The sequence below is a fragment of the Carcharhinus amblyrhynchos genome, chromosome 12 (genome assembly GCF_965287045.1).
Source record: "Carcharhinus amblyrhynchos chromosome 12, sCarAmb.v2.hapA, whole genome shotgun sequence".
NCBI classification, from domain to species: Eukaryota; Metazoa; Chordata; class Chondrichthyes; order Carcharhiniformes; family Carcharhinidae; genus Carcharhinus; species Carcharhinus amblyrhynchos.
Genome location: NC_137335.1, coordinates 10150099 through 10169576, shown reverse-complemented (window position 1 = coordinate 10169576; position 19478 = coordinate 10150099). Strand labels below are relative to the sequence as shown.

Here is a 19478-nt window from a genome sequence, read left to right as displayed (position 1 = left end):
AATTCATTGATGTGCCGTGCTTTGCGACATTCCTAAGAAATAGAATGAGGTACTTTATGAAAGCAAGTTTGTTCATTAAATTTAGGAAAGCAAACTGGTGCCAGTTGCAACCAATCATATTGATGGATGTAGCTACTGCATAGAATCCCTACAATGCAGAAGGAGGCCATTTGGCCCATGAAGTGTCCCAGGATGTGTAGGTTAGAGGGATTAGTGGTGTAAATGTATGGGGAATTGTGGGGATAAGGCTTGGGGTGGGATTGTTGTCAGTGCAGATTCAGTGGGCCGAATGGCCTCCTGCACTGTAGGGATTCTATGAAGTTTGCACCGACCACATTGCCGCCCAGGCCCAATTTCCGAAACACCACATATTTACCTTGCTTATCCCTGACAGTAGGTTTAGCATGGCCATTCAACCTAACTCGCATATCTTTGGACAGTGGGAGGAAACCGGAGCGCCCAGAGGAAACCTGCGCAGACACAGGGAGAATGTGCAAACTCCACACGGTGACCTGAGGCTGGAATTGAACCCGGGTCCCTGGCGCTGCGAGGCAGCAGTGCTAACCCCTGTGCCACCATGCCACCCCTAAAAAGAAAGCTGCTGATTAATGGATGTGGACCTGTGGAAACAGAAAATGATGGAAGAGTACAGCTGGTTTAATGAGAAAGGGATAGAACTATATTTTGGATGCAGTTCTTAACCTCCACAATTTAACATGTTCTTCTGACAACACCAGGTTAAAGTCCAAAAGGTTTATTTGGTAGCACGAGCTTTTGAAGCGCTGCCCCTTCATTGGGTTAAAAGGAGCAGTGCTCGGAAATCTCGTGCTACCAAATAAACCTGCTGGACTTCAACCTGGTGTTGTGAGACTTCCTACTGTGCCTACCCCAGTCCAACGCCGGCATGTCCACATCATGTTCTTCTGAAACTGATGAACCTACTGTGAATTGCTTAAGTTTTCTAGTTTTTATTTCATGTATCAGCCATAAATGGTTTTCTTTGTAAAGGATCACACTCTGATCATTTGATGATCTACCATATTGTCCAAATGGTTTTATCAGTCAAACTTCAGTCTCAATTTGTGCACATCTAACAAAGAGGATGTAATGTATAAACGCTTCCACAATATGGTACATGGTAATATGAATCGAATTCAGCTGAAATTCCCTAGTAGAGATAAATTGGGGTTCTGATTATTTGTTTGACTTTGTTCAATCGCCAGTGGTTTCAGTATGTATCAGGTTTGCATTTTGTCTTTTACTTTAATGCTATTGAAAATAGGAACATAGGAATTAGAAGCAGAGTAGGCAAATCGAGCCTACTCTGTCCTTCAATCAGATCATGGCTGATCTCTCCCTGGTCTCAAATCCACCTCCCCACCACTTGAGGCCTATGAGGCCTTTTCTATTCCATTAGTTGGCTGGTATATATTTTTTCCCTATCCCATGCATTATTTAGATGAAATGGTTGATGTATGAGGAGAGATTAAACAGTTTGGGTTTATACTCCTGGAGTTTAGAAGGTTGAGGGGAGATCTGATCGAGGTATATAAAATTTTAAAAGGGATTTACAAAGTAAATGTACACCAAATGTTTCCTCTTGTGGGGCAGTCTAAAACAAGAGGTCAAGGTAAAGAGGCAGTAGATTTAAAACTGAGATGAGGAGGAACTACTCGCAGAAGGTGGTGAATTTGTTGAACTTGCTGCCCCAGAGCGCGATGAGTGAAGTCTTAATCATTGGTTTCAAGAAGAATATAGATATATTTCTCATAAATAAAAAGGAAATGTTAATGTACTGAATATTGCGTTTTGGTCACAAACTATTTAATCAATAACAGCAGATTTAGTGTAAACCAAATGTCCAGTCCAAATTTATGACTGGTGGCACTCGTGTTCTGGCATGAAATGGTAGCAGATTGGTTCATGCCTGTAAATTCCCAAAGCAAGCTTCTCTGCTTGAGATTGTCCTGTTGGAAAGAAGTGTGTAGCAAAGACCTATTAATTCCCCCGAAAGGAAAAACTACTGTTGTCTTCTTTGGTGCTCTTTGTTTAGTCAGATATGTATTGTTGCTAGAACCTGGGTGGCGTGGTGGCACAATGGTTAGCACAGTACCAGTGAGCCAGGTACGATTCCTGGCTTGAGTCAACTATGTGGAGTTTGCATGTTCTCCCTGTGTCTGTGTGGGTTTCCTCCCACAGTCTGAAAAACATGCTGGGTAGGTGCATTGACCCGAACAGGCTCCAGGTGTGGTGACATGGGGAATTTTACGGTAGCTTCATTGCAGTGTTAATGTAAGCCTTACTTGTGACTAATAAATAAACTTTAAACCTGGAAGCACAGGAGAAATTTTAATGCCTTCATGAACTAGAGGAAAGGGTCATTAATATCATAGCTAATTGGAATGGATTGTCTTTACAAGATTTTATAGATCTGATTAAAAATCCACAGGATAAACTTCAGATTGAAGTCTTGACCAGGCAATTCTTGTTAGTTAGACTTCACTATTAAAACCTCTTGAAGCTGTTAATGAAGTTTATAATTGCAACAGTTTATTGAACTGATCAGCCTCTTGCAGAATTTTCAATTCTGGAATTTCTTCATTTGTTTAGTGACAATATTATTGACAATTATTCTAGTTGATCCACAGACTGGGTTACAGTTGATAAAGTAAGTGCTTCAGTAAATTAACTGTGTCTAAGGTCTTGTTAACTATCCTCTAGTTTCTGGCATGTTTCCGCCATTTGTGTATTTTTTTTATTCATTCATGTTTCATGGGTGTCGCTGGCTGGTCAGCATTTCTTGCCCATCCCTAGTTGCCCTTGAGAAGGTGGTGGTGAGCTGCCTTCTTGAATTGTACGTGTTGTGGGCTGACCCACAATGCCAGTGGGGAGGGAATTCCAGGGTTTTGACCCCACGACTGCAAAGGAATGGCAATGTATTTCCAAGTCAGGATGGTGAGTGGCTTGGAAGGGAACTTGCAGGTTGTAGTGTTCCTATGTGTGTTCTGCCTTTATCCTTCTAGATGGAAGTGGTCGTGGGTTTGAAAGGTGCTGCCTAAGGATCTTTGGTGACTTGCTGGCTTGAATTGCCATTTTCACCGACCCAAAAAGCCTCTGACTACTCCCGTTTTCACTTTGAAACGGGAAGGGAATAAAGATAGGTTTTGGCAAATGCTGTTGGAGCATTATTGAAAACTGACCAACTTGGATTTAGCTTAATTCCCTTTATTAGTCATGCTCTCACTACGATATCCATACAAGGTTTGTACTTTATTTTCGTAAATTCCTCAACTAAATGAGGGTGACTGCCATTTCAAAAAATAAAATCTAATCTATAACTTGAGCAGTTTGGCAGCCGATTTTACCAAGGTTCAGGTGCCAAGAGCCATTATCTCGAAAAAGTAATGAGTGAAGCAAGCTTAAATTTTCAAAGCTCATAGGAAGAAAAGGCAGGGAAGGTGAAGAGCTCATAGCTGTGAGGTCAGGAGAAGAAATGGATCTCAATTTCGTTGCAGTCAGAAGGACAAGAAAGCATTTGCAGCTTAGAACTGTATTGCAAAGCACTGATCAAAAATCTTGGTAAAATAAAGGTCACAACACAGTGAGGGATGAATCGTCTATCACCACCTTAAATGCAAGAGTTGGAGAGAGAAAAATGAATACTCGCTTGAAATAGAGAACTGAATTTAAAGGCAGCTTTAACAATTGGAAGAATTGTTGCAGTTGTGTTTGAACTGAGGAGAGAGAATGGGCAAGATGTCAACAGTTGAAAACTATTTGAGGCGGAGCCATTAACGGTATCTGATTGGGTTTGCAGGAGGTATGAAGAAACAAGGGTTCTGATCCTGATCTTTTAGCCAAGAACAAGGGAATGTACTTTTCTCTCTAATTATAGACACTGACAAAATTGAACAGAAATAAAAAGTATGATATTTCTATAGCACAGGTTATGTAATCCGAATGTCCCAAGCCTTGTGGCTAATAATTAGGGTGCAAGCTGAGGCACAGTTGCGCTGCTGCCTCACAGTGCCAAGGACCCGGGTCCGACTGCCGACTTGAGTCACTGTCTGTGCGGAGTCTGCACGTTCTCCCCATATCTGCGTGGGTTTTGGCCACGCTAAATTCTCCCTCAGTGACCCTGAACGGGCACATGGGTGTGGCAACTGGGGGATTTTCACAACTTCATTACAGTGTTAATGTAAGCCTACTTGGGACACTAATAAATAAAACTTTACAAATTTAGATTACTGCTGTAATGAAGACAAACGCAGTAGGAGTCTGTACATATCAAGGTCCAACAAACAGCAGTTCAATGAATGACCAGTTCGTGGTGTTGGCTGTTGGATAACTGTTGGTCTAGAAAGCCAGTGAACTCTCGTTCTTCAATGAATAATGCTTTGGAACGTCTTGCGTTCAACTGAATAGGTAATCCAGACATTGGCTTATATTTAATCCCCAAAAGTGTAACTTCATAATGCAGCATTTCCTGAAGTAATATATTGAAATGTCAACTTAAATTTTAATTATTTTCAAGCACATTTTAGCATGCTTAATTCCTGAAATTGTACATTGCAAAGTTGCACGGTAATGTAATTTTGTTAAATGACTTAATGGTGAAATCAGACGGACGCTTTTTCATTTAAGAAAAATTTCACTCTGTACAGAACCTTTGAAATAAACAAGACTTTCAGTGCTCCATCAGATGAGGACATAAGTTCAAAAGAGAGAAAAGCCCACTGCAAATAGAAACTATAATGGAGAGGAGCTGACAGAAATAGCAGGGCTGGTTTTGGAGGACGCTGGAGAACCATAAATATAACTTCTGTAGAGTTGTTACAGAAGAATGGCATCATTTGGTTCCTTTTGCCTGTTAAGCTCATAGAACAACCCAATTAATCACCAAGTTTCCACATGCAACAAAATGAACAGTGAAATGTCTTTGTTGGAATTTGTGCTGGTGATCATTAGTTAGGCTAGAGCTTTAAAGATCATGGATAATTTGTAAGTTAACAGTAGTTTGCATAACTTTGGAATGTAGTTCTGTATTACCAGAAGAGTGCTAGATGGAAGGATAAGAGAGATCACCTTTCTTGGGGTCAGGGTGAGTATAAGCAAATGTTTGAGAAGGGAATGAAGCCTGGATAAGCAGGAATGTTGCAGAGATGGCTTAAGATAGGGTACATTTAGAGGTACACATTAAGAATGGTGCCATCAACTCCAAACACGTGATGCCATTGCTCACCTCCTGCACCACTGTCTTCAAGGGTTAAGTTATAAAATCCTCTAATTACAAGCCGACTCATCTCCATCTGTTGCAAGTTCAAGTCATCCAAAATCTAAGGATCCATGTCACCTGTGCACTGGATAACTTGCTCTCAGTGCTCAAATCCTTCCTAAACTCCACTGGCTTTGTTCCTCCACAATGAAATGATTTTACCCTCCATGTTTTTGTTTTGCACCTCATAATGGTCCCTTGCTGAGCAATCTCAGTCTGCCTTTAACAAACCTTTTCCTTTTACAGTTTTGATGTAGTGCTTGTCTATTCTGCCACTTAGTTATCAGTCATTGCACACCCACCCTCTGGAGGTCTTTTCCCAAGCCTGTTAACCGTGCCACTTGCAAAACCTCTTGAAACCCTATCATTTCACCCGTGCGCCCAGTAACTGCTTAATTCTGCCTCATCCCTGCTGGTATCTTGTGTTTTGTATTGTTGCATTCCCTGAGCTGTCACATTACATGAAGAGTGGTTTAGAAATGCAAAGTGTTAAAGTAACTGCTCTTTTGGGACTTTTACAGAAAAATCACACCAGGCACTAACTAGTAAAGCAGCTTGTGTGCTGTATTCATTATGTTGGCATTATGACAGGGCATGCAATATAATATTTATAAGTAGAATGTCACCACAGCAATTCATTTGATTTCCCTATGTATGATTTTGTGGCCTCTCTCATGAAGTAGCTAAATTCAAGTTCTGAAAGTTGAGCTTTTGTTTTTATGCGTCAGCTTTCAAGCTGTGGCATGTGCAAACCACCTGTACCACTGGGGCATGCAAACCACCCCTACCACTGGGGCATCAGGAGCCCACATGCTGGCTGAAGCATAATCTCAAGTTGGAATCACTTGACTCACCAAACTCTGCATTTAAAATAACCAAACATACAGCATTTCCCAGGACTGGTCTGTTCCCCAAGAGCATTTTGATTCTGTTACTCATCTTTATCTGGAGTTTCTCCATTCTCAAACTTTACCTTGTATAAGCATTTGGAATAAAAGCTTTCTGCAGATTTGTAGAATGTAAGTGATATTTGCAGAGTGCAGTCCAAAAGCAGCTTTGACAGAATAGAAAAAAAAATAAAAACGCTTTCTCCACGATAGGCCAACATTTCAAACATCAGCTCTGAGTCGGCATAATCTTTGCGTACTCCGCTGTCAATAATTCATTAAACTGCTCTTTCGACTGGAACCCATTATCGCATTTTGTTCTAGCATTCTTGGATCTATTGATCCACGTGTATAGGAGCAGTTACAACAGTTTGTACCATCTAATGTTTCGGTTAGTCTGTCTTTCTCTTTCAGATGCTGACCGGTCCATCTATATTTCTGCAGTTTGTGCTTTTGTTTCTGAATTCCAGCAATTACACTTTCTCTTTGTATCTCTGTGAAGGAGAAACTGTTGTCACAGTTATAGAACATAGAACATAACAGCGCAGAACAGGCCCTTCGGCCCACGATGTTGCGCCGACCAGTTAAAAAAAACAAAAAAAACCAAAAAAAAACAATGACCCTCTAACCTAAACCAATCCCTTTTCGTCCATAAACCTATCCACGGATCTCTTAAACGCCCCCAAACTAGGCGCATTTACAACCGCAGCAGGCAGGGCATTCCAATCCCTCACCACCCTCTGGGTAAAGAACCTACCCCTGACATCCGTCCTATAACTACCCCCCCTTAATTTAAAGCCATGCCCCCTCGTGCTAGCTTTCTCCATCCGAGGAAAAAGGCTATCACTGTCCACCCTATCTAAACCTCTAATCATCTTATATCATCTTATATGTTTCAATAAGTCCAGATTTGGACTGCAAGTGGAATAGTGTGCACAGTTCTGGACAAGGCACCTGAGGATATATTGGCTTTCGAAGAATCAGTGTACAGTCACCAATGCTCCAAGAGTTAGGTTATGAGGAGAGTTTGCATAAATGTAAGCACTGAAATATTAAAGGTTAAGGGGTGAATTGATTATATAGTATTTTGAAAAAAATTTAGGAAAGAAAGAGAAATTGTTCGTTGGTGGAGTTGTCTCGGACAAAGGGACATGACCTTAAAGTCAGCCAGGCCATTCGGCGAGAACTAGGAAAATCTTGTTCATGTGAAGGATAATAGGAGTGTTGAACTCTCTTCCACAAAGCAGTGGGTGCTAATTCAGTTAGTAACTTTAAATTTGCTATCAATATGGAGCTAAGGCATAAGAACAAGCTGGCACAGTGGTTAGCACTGCTGTCTCACATCTCCAGGGACCTGGGCTAGATTGCCAGCTTGGTTCACTGTGTGTGTGGAGTTTGCACATTCTCCCCGTGTCTGCATGGATTTCCTGCGGGTGCTCTGGTTTCCTGCTACAGTCCGAAGACGTGCAGGTTAAATGCATTGGCTGTGCTAAATTGACTTTTAGTGTCTGGAATTCTCTGCCCGTTGAAGTGGTGGAGGCTGCCTCGCTGAATATATTTAAGACGCGGGTTGATAGGTTTTTGATAGGCAAGGGGATTAAGGGTTATGGGGAGAGGGCGGGAATGTGGAACTGAGACACGACAGATCAGCCATGATCTTATTGAATGGTGGGGCAGGCTCGAGGGGCTAGATGGCCTACTCCTGCTCCTATTTCTTATGTTCTTATGTCCAACGATGCATCAGTTCAAGGGATTAGCGGGGTAGACATTAGAGTTACGGGGATAGGGCCTGGGTGGGATTGTTGTCAGTGTAGATTCAGTGGGCTGAATGGCTTCCTTCTGCACTGTAGGGATCCTTGGATTCTCTGAACATAAGAATTAGGAGCAAGAGTAGGCCAGTCTTCTCCTGAAGCCTGCTCCGCCATTCAATAAGATCATGGCTGATCTGATTGTGGCTTCAACCCCACATTCCTGCAGACTCCCGCTCACCTTTCACCTCCTTGTTAATCACGAATCTACCTAACTAGGCCTTAAATATATTCAGAGACTCTGCTTCCAATGCCTTTTGAGAGAGAGAGAGAGTTCCAGAGACTCAACATTTTCTGAGAGAATTTTTTTTTCTTCATCTGTGTCCTAAATGGGCAGTGACTCCAAGTTCCAGATTCTCCCACAAGAGGAAACGGCCCCTCCACATCCACCCTGTTAATACCCCTCTGGAGCGTAAAGATTTCGATCAGGTTGCCTCTTACTTTTCTAAACTCTAGTGGATACAAACCTAACCCCCCCCCCCAACCTGTTCTCATAAGACAATCTGCCCATTCCTGATATTAGTTTGACACACCTTCTCCAAATTGCTGCTAATGCATTTATATACTTCCTTCAATAAGGAGACCAATACAGTACACAATATTTCTGATGCCCTGTGTTACTGAAGCATAACCTCCTGGGCAGCCCATTGGCACAGTGATTAGCATTGCTGCCTCACAATGCCAGGGCCCTGGGTTTGATTCCTAGCTTGTCAGTGCAGAATCTGCACATTCATGCTGTGTCTGCACAGGTTTTCTCCGGGTGCTGCTGTTTCTACTCACAGTCCAAAAGACATGCTGGTTAGGTGCATTGGCAATGCTAAATACTCAGTGTGCCCAAACAGGTGCCTGAGTGTGGTGACTAGGGGATTTTCGCAGCAACTTCATTGCAGTGTTAATGTGCGCCTACTTGTGACACTAATAAATAAACTTTAAACTTCACACTTGTGGTCAATTTTTCTCACATTAATTGATAGCTTACTGTACCTGCATGCTGCATACCTAATACTTACTGTACCTGCATACTAGCCTTTTGTGATTCATGCATTAGAACACTCAGATCCCTCTGCACCCCAGAGCTCTGCAGATGGGTGGAGTTGGCATATAGGTCAGCCATCATCTCATTGAATGGTGGGACAGGCTTGTGGAGCTGAACAACGTTCTGTTCCAATGTAATAGTCACTGCAGTTTCAGATCACAAATTTCAATATTATGCAGTTATATTAATTTGATCTTTATCTTACAGGTGAAAGACCCTTTATGTGTGAAACATGTGGCAAGAGTTTTGCTTCAAAGGAGTACCTGAAGCATCATAACAGAATCCACACCGGATCAAAGCCATTTGTATGTGAGATCTGCTACCGAGCTTTCGCACAAAGGAATTCTCTTCACCAACACCTTAGAGTTCACACAGGTGTGACAGGATTTGATCAGACTTTATTCCTTATGAAAGCTGAATGGATCAAAACACAGGCCTCATTTTATTATTTACTTCAGTCAAACGCTAAACCTGAGCATGCTTTAATGTAGATTCTCTAAATGTAGCATTCATCTGGAGCAATTGTATCAAAATAACTCACATTACAGATCAGAAACGCAACCCAGTTGGAGGAAAGAAATGGCTGGCTTTGTTATGGGTGGGAAATAGTTTTTGCACTGTTTCTGGTTCTGTTATAGGTATTAAACATCCTTATAATAATTTAGTAAATTGAATTTTGAAATAATTTCTCAGGCTGTAAAGTATATATACCAGAATCCTTTGCCATGCCATTACTGTTGGAAGACGTGTGCCATCTTATAACAGATCAGCCTCAGCTGTAAGGTCCTCAAATGCCACCCACTCAACTCCAAACATGGAAGGAAGCTGGTTGGGTGGGGCAGCACAGCGTCCCAGTGGTTAACCCTGCTGCCTCACTGTGCCAGGGACCCAGGTTCTATTCCTGGCTTTATTTTTTATTTATTTATTAGTCACAAGTTGGGTTACATTCACACTATAATGAATGGGCGGAATGGTAGCACAGTGGTTAGCGCTGCTGCTTCACAGCTCCAGGGATCTCGATTCAATTCCCAGCTTGGGTCACTGTCTGTGTGGAGTTTGCACATTCTGCCTGTGTCTGCATGGGTTTCCTCCCACAGTCCAAAGATGTGCTAGGTTGATTGGCCATGTTAAAATTGCCCCTTAGTGTCCTGAGATGCGTAGGTTAGAGGGATTAGTGGGTAAATGTGTAAATATGAGGGTAGGGCTTGTGTGGGATTGTGGTCAGTGCAGACTCAATGGGCCAGTGGCCTCCTTCTGCACTGTAGAGTTTCTGTGATTCTAAGTTATTGTAAAAATCCCCTAGTAGCCACACTCCAGCGCCTGTTCAGGTACACTGAGTGAGAATTTAGCTCGGCCATTGCAGCTAACCAGCACGTCTTTCAGACTGAGGGAGGAAACCAGAGCACCTGGAGGAAATCCACGCAGACACGGGGAGAACTTGCAGACTCCACATAGAGAGTGATCCAAGCTGGGAATTGAATCCAGGTCCCTGGTGCTGTGAGGCAGCAGTGCTAGTCACTGTGCTGCCCCGATGACTTGGGTCACTCTGTGTGGAGTCAGTAGGCTTTCCCCATGTCTGTGCGTTTCCTCCAGGTGCTCCGGCTTCTCCCACAGTCTGAAAGACGTGCTGGTTAGGTCATTGGCCATGTTAAATTTTCCCTCAGTGTACCTGAACAGGCGCTGGAGTGTGGCAACCAGGGGATTTTCATAACTTAATTGCAGTGTTAATGTAACATTTGTGACAGTAATAAATAAACTTATTACCTTTTTAAACTTCTTAGCAACAGGCTCTTGGTGCGAGTAGTCAGCACCCTAAGAAAGGAGAAGGGAAAAAATAATCATGAAATTATAGGTGATCTTCGGTTAAGTGCATTGGCCTTGGAAGAAATGTTCATGTCACAGCTTGTTCTGCTGAATCAGCCTGTGATCACTTTCGCTCCTTCACCTTACTGCCTAAAGGAAGTGTGTAAAGCGATTAAACAGCACCACCCTGGATCATAATTTGAAATTTGTATTTGCTCGTTATAATACTGATGTTTGAAGGTTTTTGAAACATTAAGGCAAGCAGTGTTGTGTTTTAGCCTCCGGTAATTTGTGTGTTTTTCAGGGGAGAGGCCCTATTGCTGTGATCAGTGTGGCAAACAGTTCACACAGCTGAATGCCCTGCAACGCCACTATCGCATACATTCAGGGGAGAAACCTTTTATGTGCAGTGCATGTGGGAGGACCTTTACTGATAAATCTACGCTCAGAAGACACGCTTCCGTAAGTATCTGAGTGATTCCACTTAATAAATCTGTTTCCCCTGTGAGTCGTTGTTCAGTGTTTTAGGGGAGGCGATGGCCGAATGGTAGTACCTCTAGACTATTAATCCAGAAACTCCTCTAATGTTCTGGGGACCCGGGTTCGAATCCCATCATGACAAATGGTGGAATTTGAATTCAGTAAAAGATATCTGGAATTAAGAATCTACTGATGTCCATGAAACCATTGTTGGGAAAACCCACCTGGTTCACTAATGTCCTTTAGGGAAGGAAATCTGCTAGCCTTTCCTGGTCTGGCCTACATGCGACTCCAGGGCCACAACAATATGGTTGATTCTCAACTATCCTCGATGGGCAATAAATGCTGGCCAGCCAGCGACACCCATGTCCCACAAACTAATTTTTTTTAAAAAGCTTCAGCCTCAGTTGGAGCACTGTGTCTGAATCTGGGCACCACCCTTTAGGGAGGACATGAATTCTTTATAGAAAGAACGCAGAAAATATTCATGACAGTGATTCCAAGAGTGAGGGACTTAAGGTCTGTGGCTAGATTGGAAGACTGGTGCTTTTCTCCTCAGAAGAGAAGGCTGAGATGAGATTTTAATAGAGGTGTTTAAAATCTGTCGAGGGGTCTGGCCTCAAGAGAAAGAGAAATCTGTTCCATTGGTAAATGGTGAAAAAGCAGAGGATGGCAAATTTAAGAACAAGGGGACAACAGAGGAAAATTATTTGATCTGGAAAGCCTGACACAGCGTGTGTTAGAGGCAGGTTTAATCATGGCTTTCCAAAGGGAATTGTATAATTATCTAAATAATGTGGGGCTATTGGGCAAAGGCAGGGTAGTGGAACTAGCCGAAGTTGTCTTGCTGGGAGTGAGCATGGGATGTGATCATCATTATGCAGTCCGTACGGTGCAGGAGGAGGCCATTGAGTCTGCACAACTTTCTGACAGAAAGCATCCCAACCAGACCCCATCCTCGCAGTCCACTGCCCCAGTAATTCCCCCTTTATCTAAGTTTAAACCTACTTATTAGTGTCACATGTAGGCTATCCTAACACTGCAATGAAGTTGCTGTGAAAATCTCCTAGTCCCCACATTCCTGCGCCTGTTCGGGTACATGGAGGGAGAATATTTAGCACAGCCAATGCGCCTAACCAGCATGCCTTTCAGACTGTGGGAGGGAACCCACGCAGAGACGGGGAGAACATGCAAACTCTGCACAGGCAGTGACCCAAGCTAGGAATCAAACCCAGGTCCCTGGCTCTCTGAGGCAGCAATGCTAGCCACATTGCCACCCCAAATGGGATTGCCTGACCAGGAATCGAACCCAGACTGCGGCTGTAAGTGCCAAATCCTAACCATTAGATTTGTGCTGCCATTGTTGGACAGATCCAATTGCATTTTACCTTTTTAACTCTCCTCCTCCACCCACCCCCTCACCCCCAATTCATGCACAGTTAGAAGAAAGTTGCATTCATTTATTTTGATGAATGGTCATTTTTCTCTCAAGTGTTAAAACCTCATTGTCCTTATTGCGTTAAATATTGTTCAAATACCTTTGCAAAATACTGCAGTGCAAAAGAGGCTCTTTGGCCCATCGAATCTGCACCGCTACAAAAGGCCCTGATCTGCCACCTAATCCCACTTGCCAACACTTGGTCCAAAACTTACCAGACCACCCTTCAACCTTCTTTTTAGAAAGAAATATCCCAGTTCCTAATAGTTATAGCCTCTCAGTGCTGGTACCTCTTGCAGCTTGTCTTGTTTTCCTGTAAAACTTCTCTAACCTTCACTATGAACGTAAGAATCATAGAATCCCTACTGTGCAAGAGGAAACCATTTGGTCCATGTAGTGCACAATCCCACCCAGGCCTTATTCCTGTAACCCCGTGCATTCACCCTGCTAATCCCCCTGATACTAAGGGACAATTCAGCATGGCCAGTCCACCTAACCCGTACATCTGTGGACTGTGGGAGAAAACCAGAGGAAACACATGCAGACACAGGGAGAACGTGCAAACTCCACACAGACAGTGATTAGGAATCATATGCCAAAGAGCTCATTACCTGCTTCAAATCATCAACTAATTGGTTCCATGACCGGAATTGAACCCGGGTCCCTGGCGCTGAGTGGCAGCAGCGCTAACCACTATGCTGCCGTGCCGCTCTGAATTAGGAGTATCAGGAGGCCATTTGGCCCCTGGAGCCTGCTGCACCATTCAAAAGACCATGGCTGATTGTGGCCTCAACTCCACGTTCCGCTGTTTATGCTATTTCTGGACCATTTTCGCTTTTGCTCTACAGTAGTCATGAAAGTGACATATAGTGTGACAGAATGAGCACATTCAGCAAGGTTCCAGCTCGGTGCATTGTGCTTGGTACGTGCTTCGTTAATTATTTAAAACTTGTGTGCATTTGAGCTGTGTTGTGTTCTAAACTGTTTAAGTAATCTTTCAATGACTGCTGCAATTTTTAAAAAATTTCATTGTTAACAGGTTCATAACAAGAATGCACCGTGGCAATCCTTCCTCGTCATTTTGGATGAGGGTGCTAAAAAGAGCCATATTCAAAGAACGGATCTCCACTCATTTGTCGATTGTGAGCAAGTTGCCCCCTCAGAAACTCAAGAGGAATCGGTGGCTTGTCCAGAAATAATCAGTGACCAGAATGCAGTAACGCTCCATGGAAACATCTCTTCACACGAACAACATACGTCTGGTACGTCAGATTGGAGGTCAGCTGGTTTGCCTTCCATCACAATGGTAACTCAGGCAGCCTCCATGACAGCCACTTTCAATGAGCTTGCCGTACTCCATGCACCAACAGACTCAGTGCAACCTCACCTGCACACCTTGGCTAATGTTGAACAGCTGGGCGCTGCAAGTGCACAGGCTCTCGTGCTTGACAGCAGTGCATTGGAAAAAAGCGGAACCCCTAGCACGAGCATTGTGACTACAATTTCTGTACCTGCATGCCTAGCCATGACTAGTCACATCGGTAACATGTTGACACATGCCGCTGGGGTTGGGCAAATGCAGAGTGCGACACCTGTCACCATATCAACAGGTTCTTCACAGCTAACTGTAATGCAGACTGATAATCTGCCAACATTGCAGAGTACGGTGAATGGAGTGACCAGTATGCAGAATATTCAAATGTAGATTGTATTAATCAGCTATATTGTTTCCACAATCCCCTAGATTTATGGATTAACTTTAAAGTGATCAAAATCTAGGCTTTGGAAGGGAGTAAAGAATAAATTATAAGTCACGTTTTGCCATCTTTCGGTCATCTGTGAAATACTTGCAATTTTTACCCTGCAGCCGGATAATCTGGAATATCAAGAGCACTGGTTTATATCCTTAACTCCTTTTGAACCTCAAAGCTGCAGTTTAGTTTATTTTTGTGCTTCCAATTTTTCCTGATATATTTTGTGCTGGGTTTCCATGCAATGTGTTTTTTCTTGAAGCAAGTAAATTTTAATGAGCAGTTAAGCTTTGACTATTGGATGATGAAGGGTTGGAGGTCCTTTTCATTTGGTATGATTTGGTGGGTCCTCCAGAGCAAATCCAGTGATGCTAAAAGGGCAGGATTTTTTGGCTGCACTCAACCCAAGACCGGAAAATCCCACCTAAGGTCAATAGACCTATGCTCGCTACAATTCCCGGCGGGCAGGAAGATTCTGAAAAGTGTTTAATTGTCCTTTTGTTACACAGAATGATTAATCTGTAATCTGACATTAATTGTGGCATCATAATATGGTACATAATTCTTTGATAACCAAAACTGCATGTTTAGGTTTTTGTCCAAAAAAAAACTGTTGGTTAACAACGGACAAATGTACTTTCTTACTATTTTTGTGGATAACTGTAGCATTTCAGACCCGTAGCCTTACGATGTGGGTAACAGCATTTACCTCCCAATATCCCCCATGGAAATGCACGTACCTTTTAGTACCGTGTAGACAGATGAGCAATTTTGAAAGAAAAAATTGCCATTTGATTTCACAATTTTTTTGGTAATTTCGTAAAACCAAACGTGTGTGAATTGAACATTTTTTTTAAGAAAAACCTCTTTTAAAGATTGCAAATTACTCGCCAATGTCTTGAAGCTTAAGTCAGGATGATGATTAACCCTGTAAAACATATGACGTGGTAATTTAGGATGTATAAGGCATATAGTGAATTCTTGTAGTAGGAAAGATTTGTTTCACTCCATCGCTGACTATGATATTCAGGTTTTGGGGACGATCAAGTCAAAATGCCGTGTGGCGCTCTCTCTCTCTCTCTCTCTCTCTCTCTCTCTCTGTATCTGTGCACGCTAACTTACTCAACAGCTTCAGGCATCTTTTTGGGAAGTTTTTCAGTTTTTCTGATTTTTTTTATTTATCAGATTGTGATATCTCTTGAAAACGAATGTGATGGGAAAGTTTTTAAACACCCAATATATCCCATCAGTAACGAACAAACTCATCAGTTTGTCCAGACTTTCTCCAACCTTATTTTCATTTACCAACTTGACATCTGGTTCTTCTCAAAAAGAAAACTTGTTAGAGATTTATCAATCTAATTCAATATCTTGATAAACGCTTTCTGCCCTTCTATCTTCCTATTTTCATTTAAAAGGTATGGAAGAACTTTAAAAGTAAAATCACATTGCCTTCTTCCCCCTCCCTTGATCCAGTAAGATGGCACAGTGGTTAGCACTGCTGCCTCACAGCGCCAGGAACCCGGGTTCGATTCCCGTCTTGGGTCACTGTCTGTGTGGGGTTTGCATGTTCTTCCTGTGTCTGCATGGGTTTCGCCTGAGTGCTGTGATTTCCCCCCTCAGTCTGAAAGACATGTTGGTTAGGTGCATTGACCCGAATAGGCACTGGAGTGTGGCGACAAGGGGAATTTCACAATAACGTCATTGGAGTGTTAATGTAAGCCTTTATATGTGACTAATAAATAAACTTTACTTACTTTACTTTTACAGTGATGGAAAATTGCAGATGCCTTTACTTACAGCAATAGGACTCTGTCTTAAAGAGCCAGGGCTCATTAAATCACATTAGCAGCATTACATGTATACGCATGGGTTATTTTAACACTTAGAATGGGTCCCATTGTGGGCAGTGCTAGGAGGCCCACTGGCATGGTGTTTTATCTTCAAATTCCATCTGGGAAGGTGGAAAAAAAAGTTTTATATCAGCTTTTCTCTGCTGCCAGGCGTTTAAGCAAGATCGCAAAATCCTTGTCAATCCTTGGAGGCCACCCTTCAGCCATCAGGGATGTGTGTCATGAGGGTGTGGTGACCTATCCTTTCCGACTTCTTTCAGAACCAACTCTTTTTCCACAACAGTTGTTCCACATCGTCTGGTTGTACTTAAATTTTCACTTGCACTGCAATTCATTTAAAAAAAAACACTAAATATTCAGTTAATCCCTCCACCTCCATTCCTCATGAAACCGGCTTCATCCCTGAGTGGTTCTCCCTCCTTAACGACTTATACTTTGGATTTGCCGATGAAAGCGCTTACTCTTTTCCTTCTCCCACAAATCTTTTCATACGTTCTTTTAACCTTTAAATTTTGTTTATTCGTGTCACAAGTAGGCTTACATTAACACTGCAGTGAAGTTACCGTAAAAATCCCCTAGTTGCCACACTCTGGTGCATGTTCGGGTGAACCGAGGGAGAATTTAGCATGGACAGTGTACCTTAAGCAGCATATCTTTCGGACTGTGGGAGGAAATCGGAACACCCGTAGGAAACCCACACGGACACAAGGAAAGCGTGCAGACTCCGCACAAACAGTGACCCAAGCCAGGTCCCTGGCACTGAGTGTTAACCACTGCAGCCCTGCAGTTCTAAGCTTCCCTTTCACCTTAATGATTGATTTTATCAGATGTTCCAAGTTTCATTTCAGTTTTAATCTCTATCTAGAGCTCAGTTTTTTTAATGCCCTCCCATAAAGATGTGTTTAACTTGCTGTCTACACATTTTGCTGTTTAGGTTCTTGCTGCTGGTCCATAGGTAGTCTTGCGAGAGATTTCTGTCCTGTGAACCTAAACTTGCCAAATTTTACTCTTCTCTATAATTGCACAAGCTTAGAAATATGATTTTCGTCGCTTTCATAAAAGAAGCGACATCTCTGTCATAGCTTCAGTATTACATCCCTCACAGCAGTAAGAAAATGTGGGTGCGCTGGCTAGGCCAGCATTTATTGTCCACTCCTAATTTCCTTTTGAGAAGGTGGTGGTGAGCCACCCCCTTGAGCTGCTGCAGTCTGTGTTACAGGAAAAGAGTCCCAAGATTCTGACTCAGCACCAGTGAAGGAGTCATGTTATGCTTCAAGCCCAGATGGTGTGCAGTTTGGAGGGGAATATGCAGGTGGTAGTGGTGTTACCATGTATCTGCTGCTCTTGTTTACCCAGGTTTGGCACGTGCTGGTGAAGAAGCTTTGGGAAGTTGCTGCAGTGCAGCATCCAGATGGTTTCAAACTCTTGACTCTTGCTTTGAATACTTTGTACGTTCATATATGCGCCACTCAAATCTGCCACTGTTACGTTTGAGCATTACTTGTATTCTGTTTGCCAATTTTCTAATGTTTTGTTCCCTTTTGCCCCTTCTGCACCAGTGTTTTCATACCTCTTAGAATCCCTACAGTGCGGAAGGAGGCCATTCAACCCATCGAGTCTGTACCAATCACAATCCCACCCAGGCTCTATCCCCATAACCCCACATATTTACCCTGCTAATCCCCCTGACACTAGGGTCTATTTAGGATGACCAGTCTACCTAACCCGCACATCTTTGGACTGTGGGAGGAAACCAGAGCACCTAGAGAAAACCCACACAGACACAGGGAGAAAGTGCCGACTCCTCACCAACAGTGAGTTGAGGCCAGAATTGAACCCGGGCCCCTGGCACAGTGAGGTAGCAGCGTTTAACCACTGTAACACCTCTACACCTTGTTGCTGCGTTCTACCCTCCAGTGGTGGCAGGATCCATTTTAGATGTTCTGCTAATCCTTCTGGATTTTAGATGGTCTAATCTATCATTGTTTAATACGTATCGTCTATTTTTCAGTTTTGAGCACAGATTGGTAATGTCACCTTGTCCCACCCCAGTCGGATTTTCCACTGGTTGATTATGAAACAGGATGATTGCAGCTGTTTGGAGTTCATGGCCTAATTACCCCTTTCTCAGCCTGAGGATTATGGTGTGGAAAGTGCCTTTGATTAAAAAAAATTATGGAGACAAAATGCAAATAATAGCATTTTCTGCTCCGCGAAAATGAAGTAGTCTCAGCCCAATTTCTTCAGTCAGATATCCCGTTTATATGGTTGAGCAATTTTCACTGTGTCACATGAGCAACAATTGACGAAAGTAAAAGCAAATTAGTGCTGATGCTGCAATCTGAAACCAAAAGGGAAAATCTCAGCAGGTCTGGCAACGGCTGTAACGAGAGAAAAGAACTGAGGTTTCGAGTGCAGGTGACCCTTTGTCGATGCCCAAGCAATTGACGGTTGTGCAGACTGACATTTTCAATTGGTGATGGTAGTTACGTGACAAATAACACAAACGCTCTGGCAAAACTGCTCGAGAGCATTCTGACTTCCTGTGCCCGTGTCCGAGATAGTGGGCACAAACCAGACTGCTGCCAATGGCACCTTTTTTAAATCACCAGCAAACGCCAGGTGAACCCTCCCTATAGGTGGGAGTTAAAATGCTTCCAATGCTACTGATGTTGTTTGATTCAATGGTTCTCCCCCCACTCCTCCCCAACAGGTGTGTAATCTGAGGCAAACATATAAAAAAGGGGATGAATGTGTACATTTTTTAGCGTGATTAAAGCATACAGAAGGCATACCATACTTGAAACCTTCTGAAATTTTGAATTTGAGAACAGTATCTTAGTTTGTAAATTTTTCTCTTCCGCCTGTTTTAAGTTGAAGTGATGAAGTGTTCCGATTTTGCAACTCTTTTGTGATCAGGTATATTAATATCAATTTGAAATACGAACTGAATTTTTAACCAGAGCAGTCAAAGTGTCTGTTAGAGTAGAATTTAAAAGCTCCACAAGCAACAAGCTCATTACGGTGCTGGCTTGCTTACATTTGTGCGTGATCCAAGAGGCAATAATTGGTTTTTTCAGAATTATTTTGAAAGTTCTGATGAGCAAAGTTTCCAGTAGCTTTTGATGCTCTCACACAGATCTGGCT

The 19478-nt window shown here is 42.7% G+C and overlaps 1 protein-coding gene across 2 annotated transcripts in view; it reads left to right on the top strand.

The window, feature by feature from the left end:
- gzf1 (GDNF-inducible zinc finger protein 1) overlaps positions 1-15330 on the top strand; it is a 31540-nt gene extending 16210 nt beyond the window's left edge. For both annotated transcript variants that reach the window (XM_080200055.1, XM_080200054.1), the window contains 3 exons: positions 9214-9381; positions 11114-11271; positions 13767-15330. In XM_080200055.1, coding sequence (XP_080056181.1) covers positions 9214-9381; positions 11114-11271; positions 13767-14432 — 992 coding nt within the window. In that variant the 3' untranslated portion in view covers positions 14433-15330. The remainder of the gene's footprint in view (positions 1-9213; positions 9382-11113; positions 11272-13766) is intronic.
- Positions 15331-19478: the final 4148 nt, after the last annotated feature.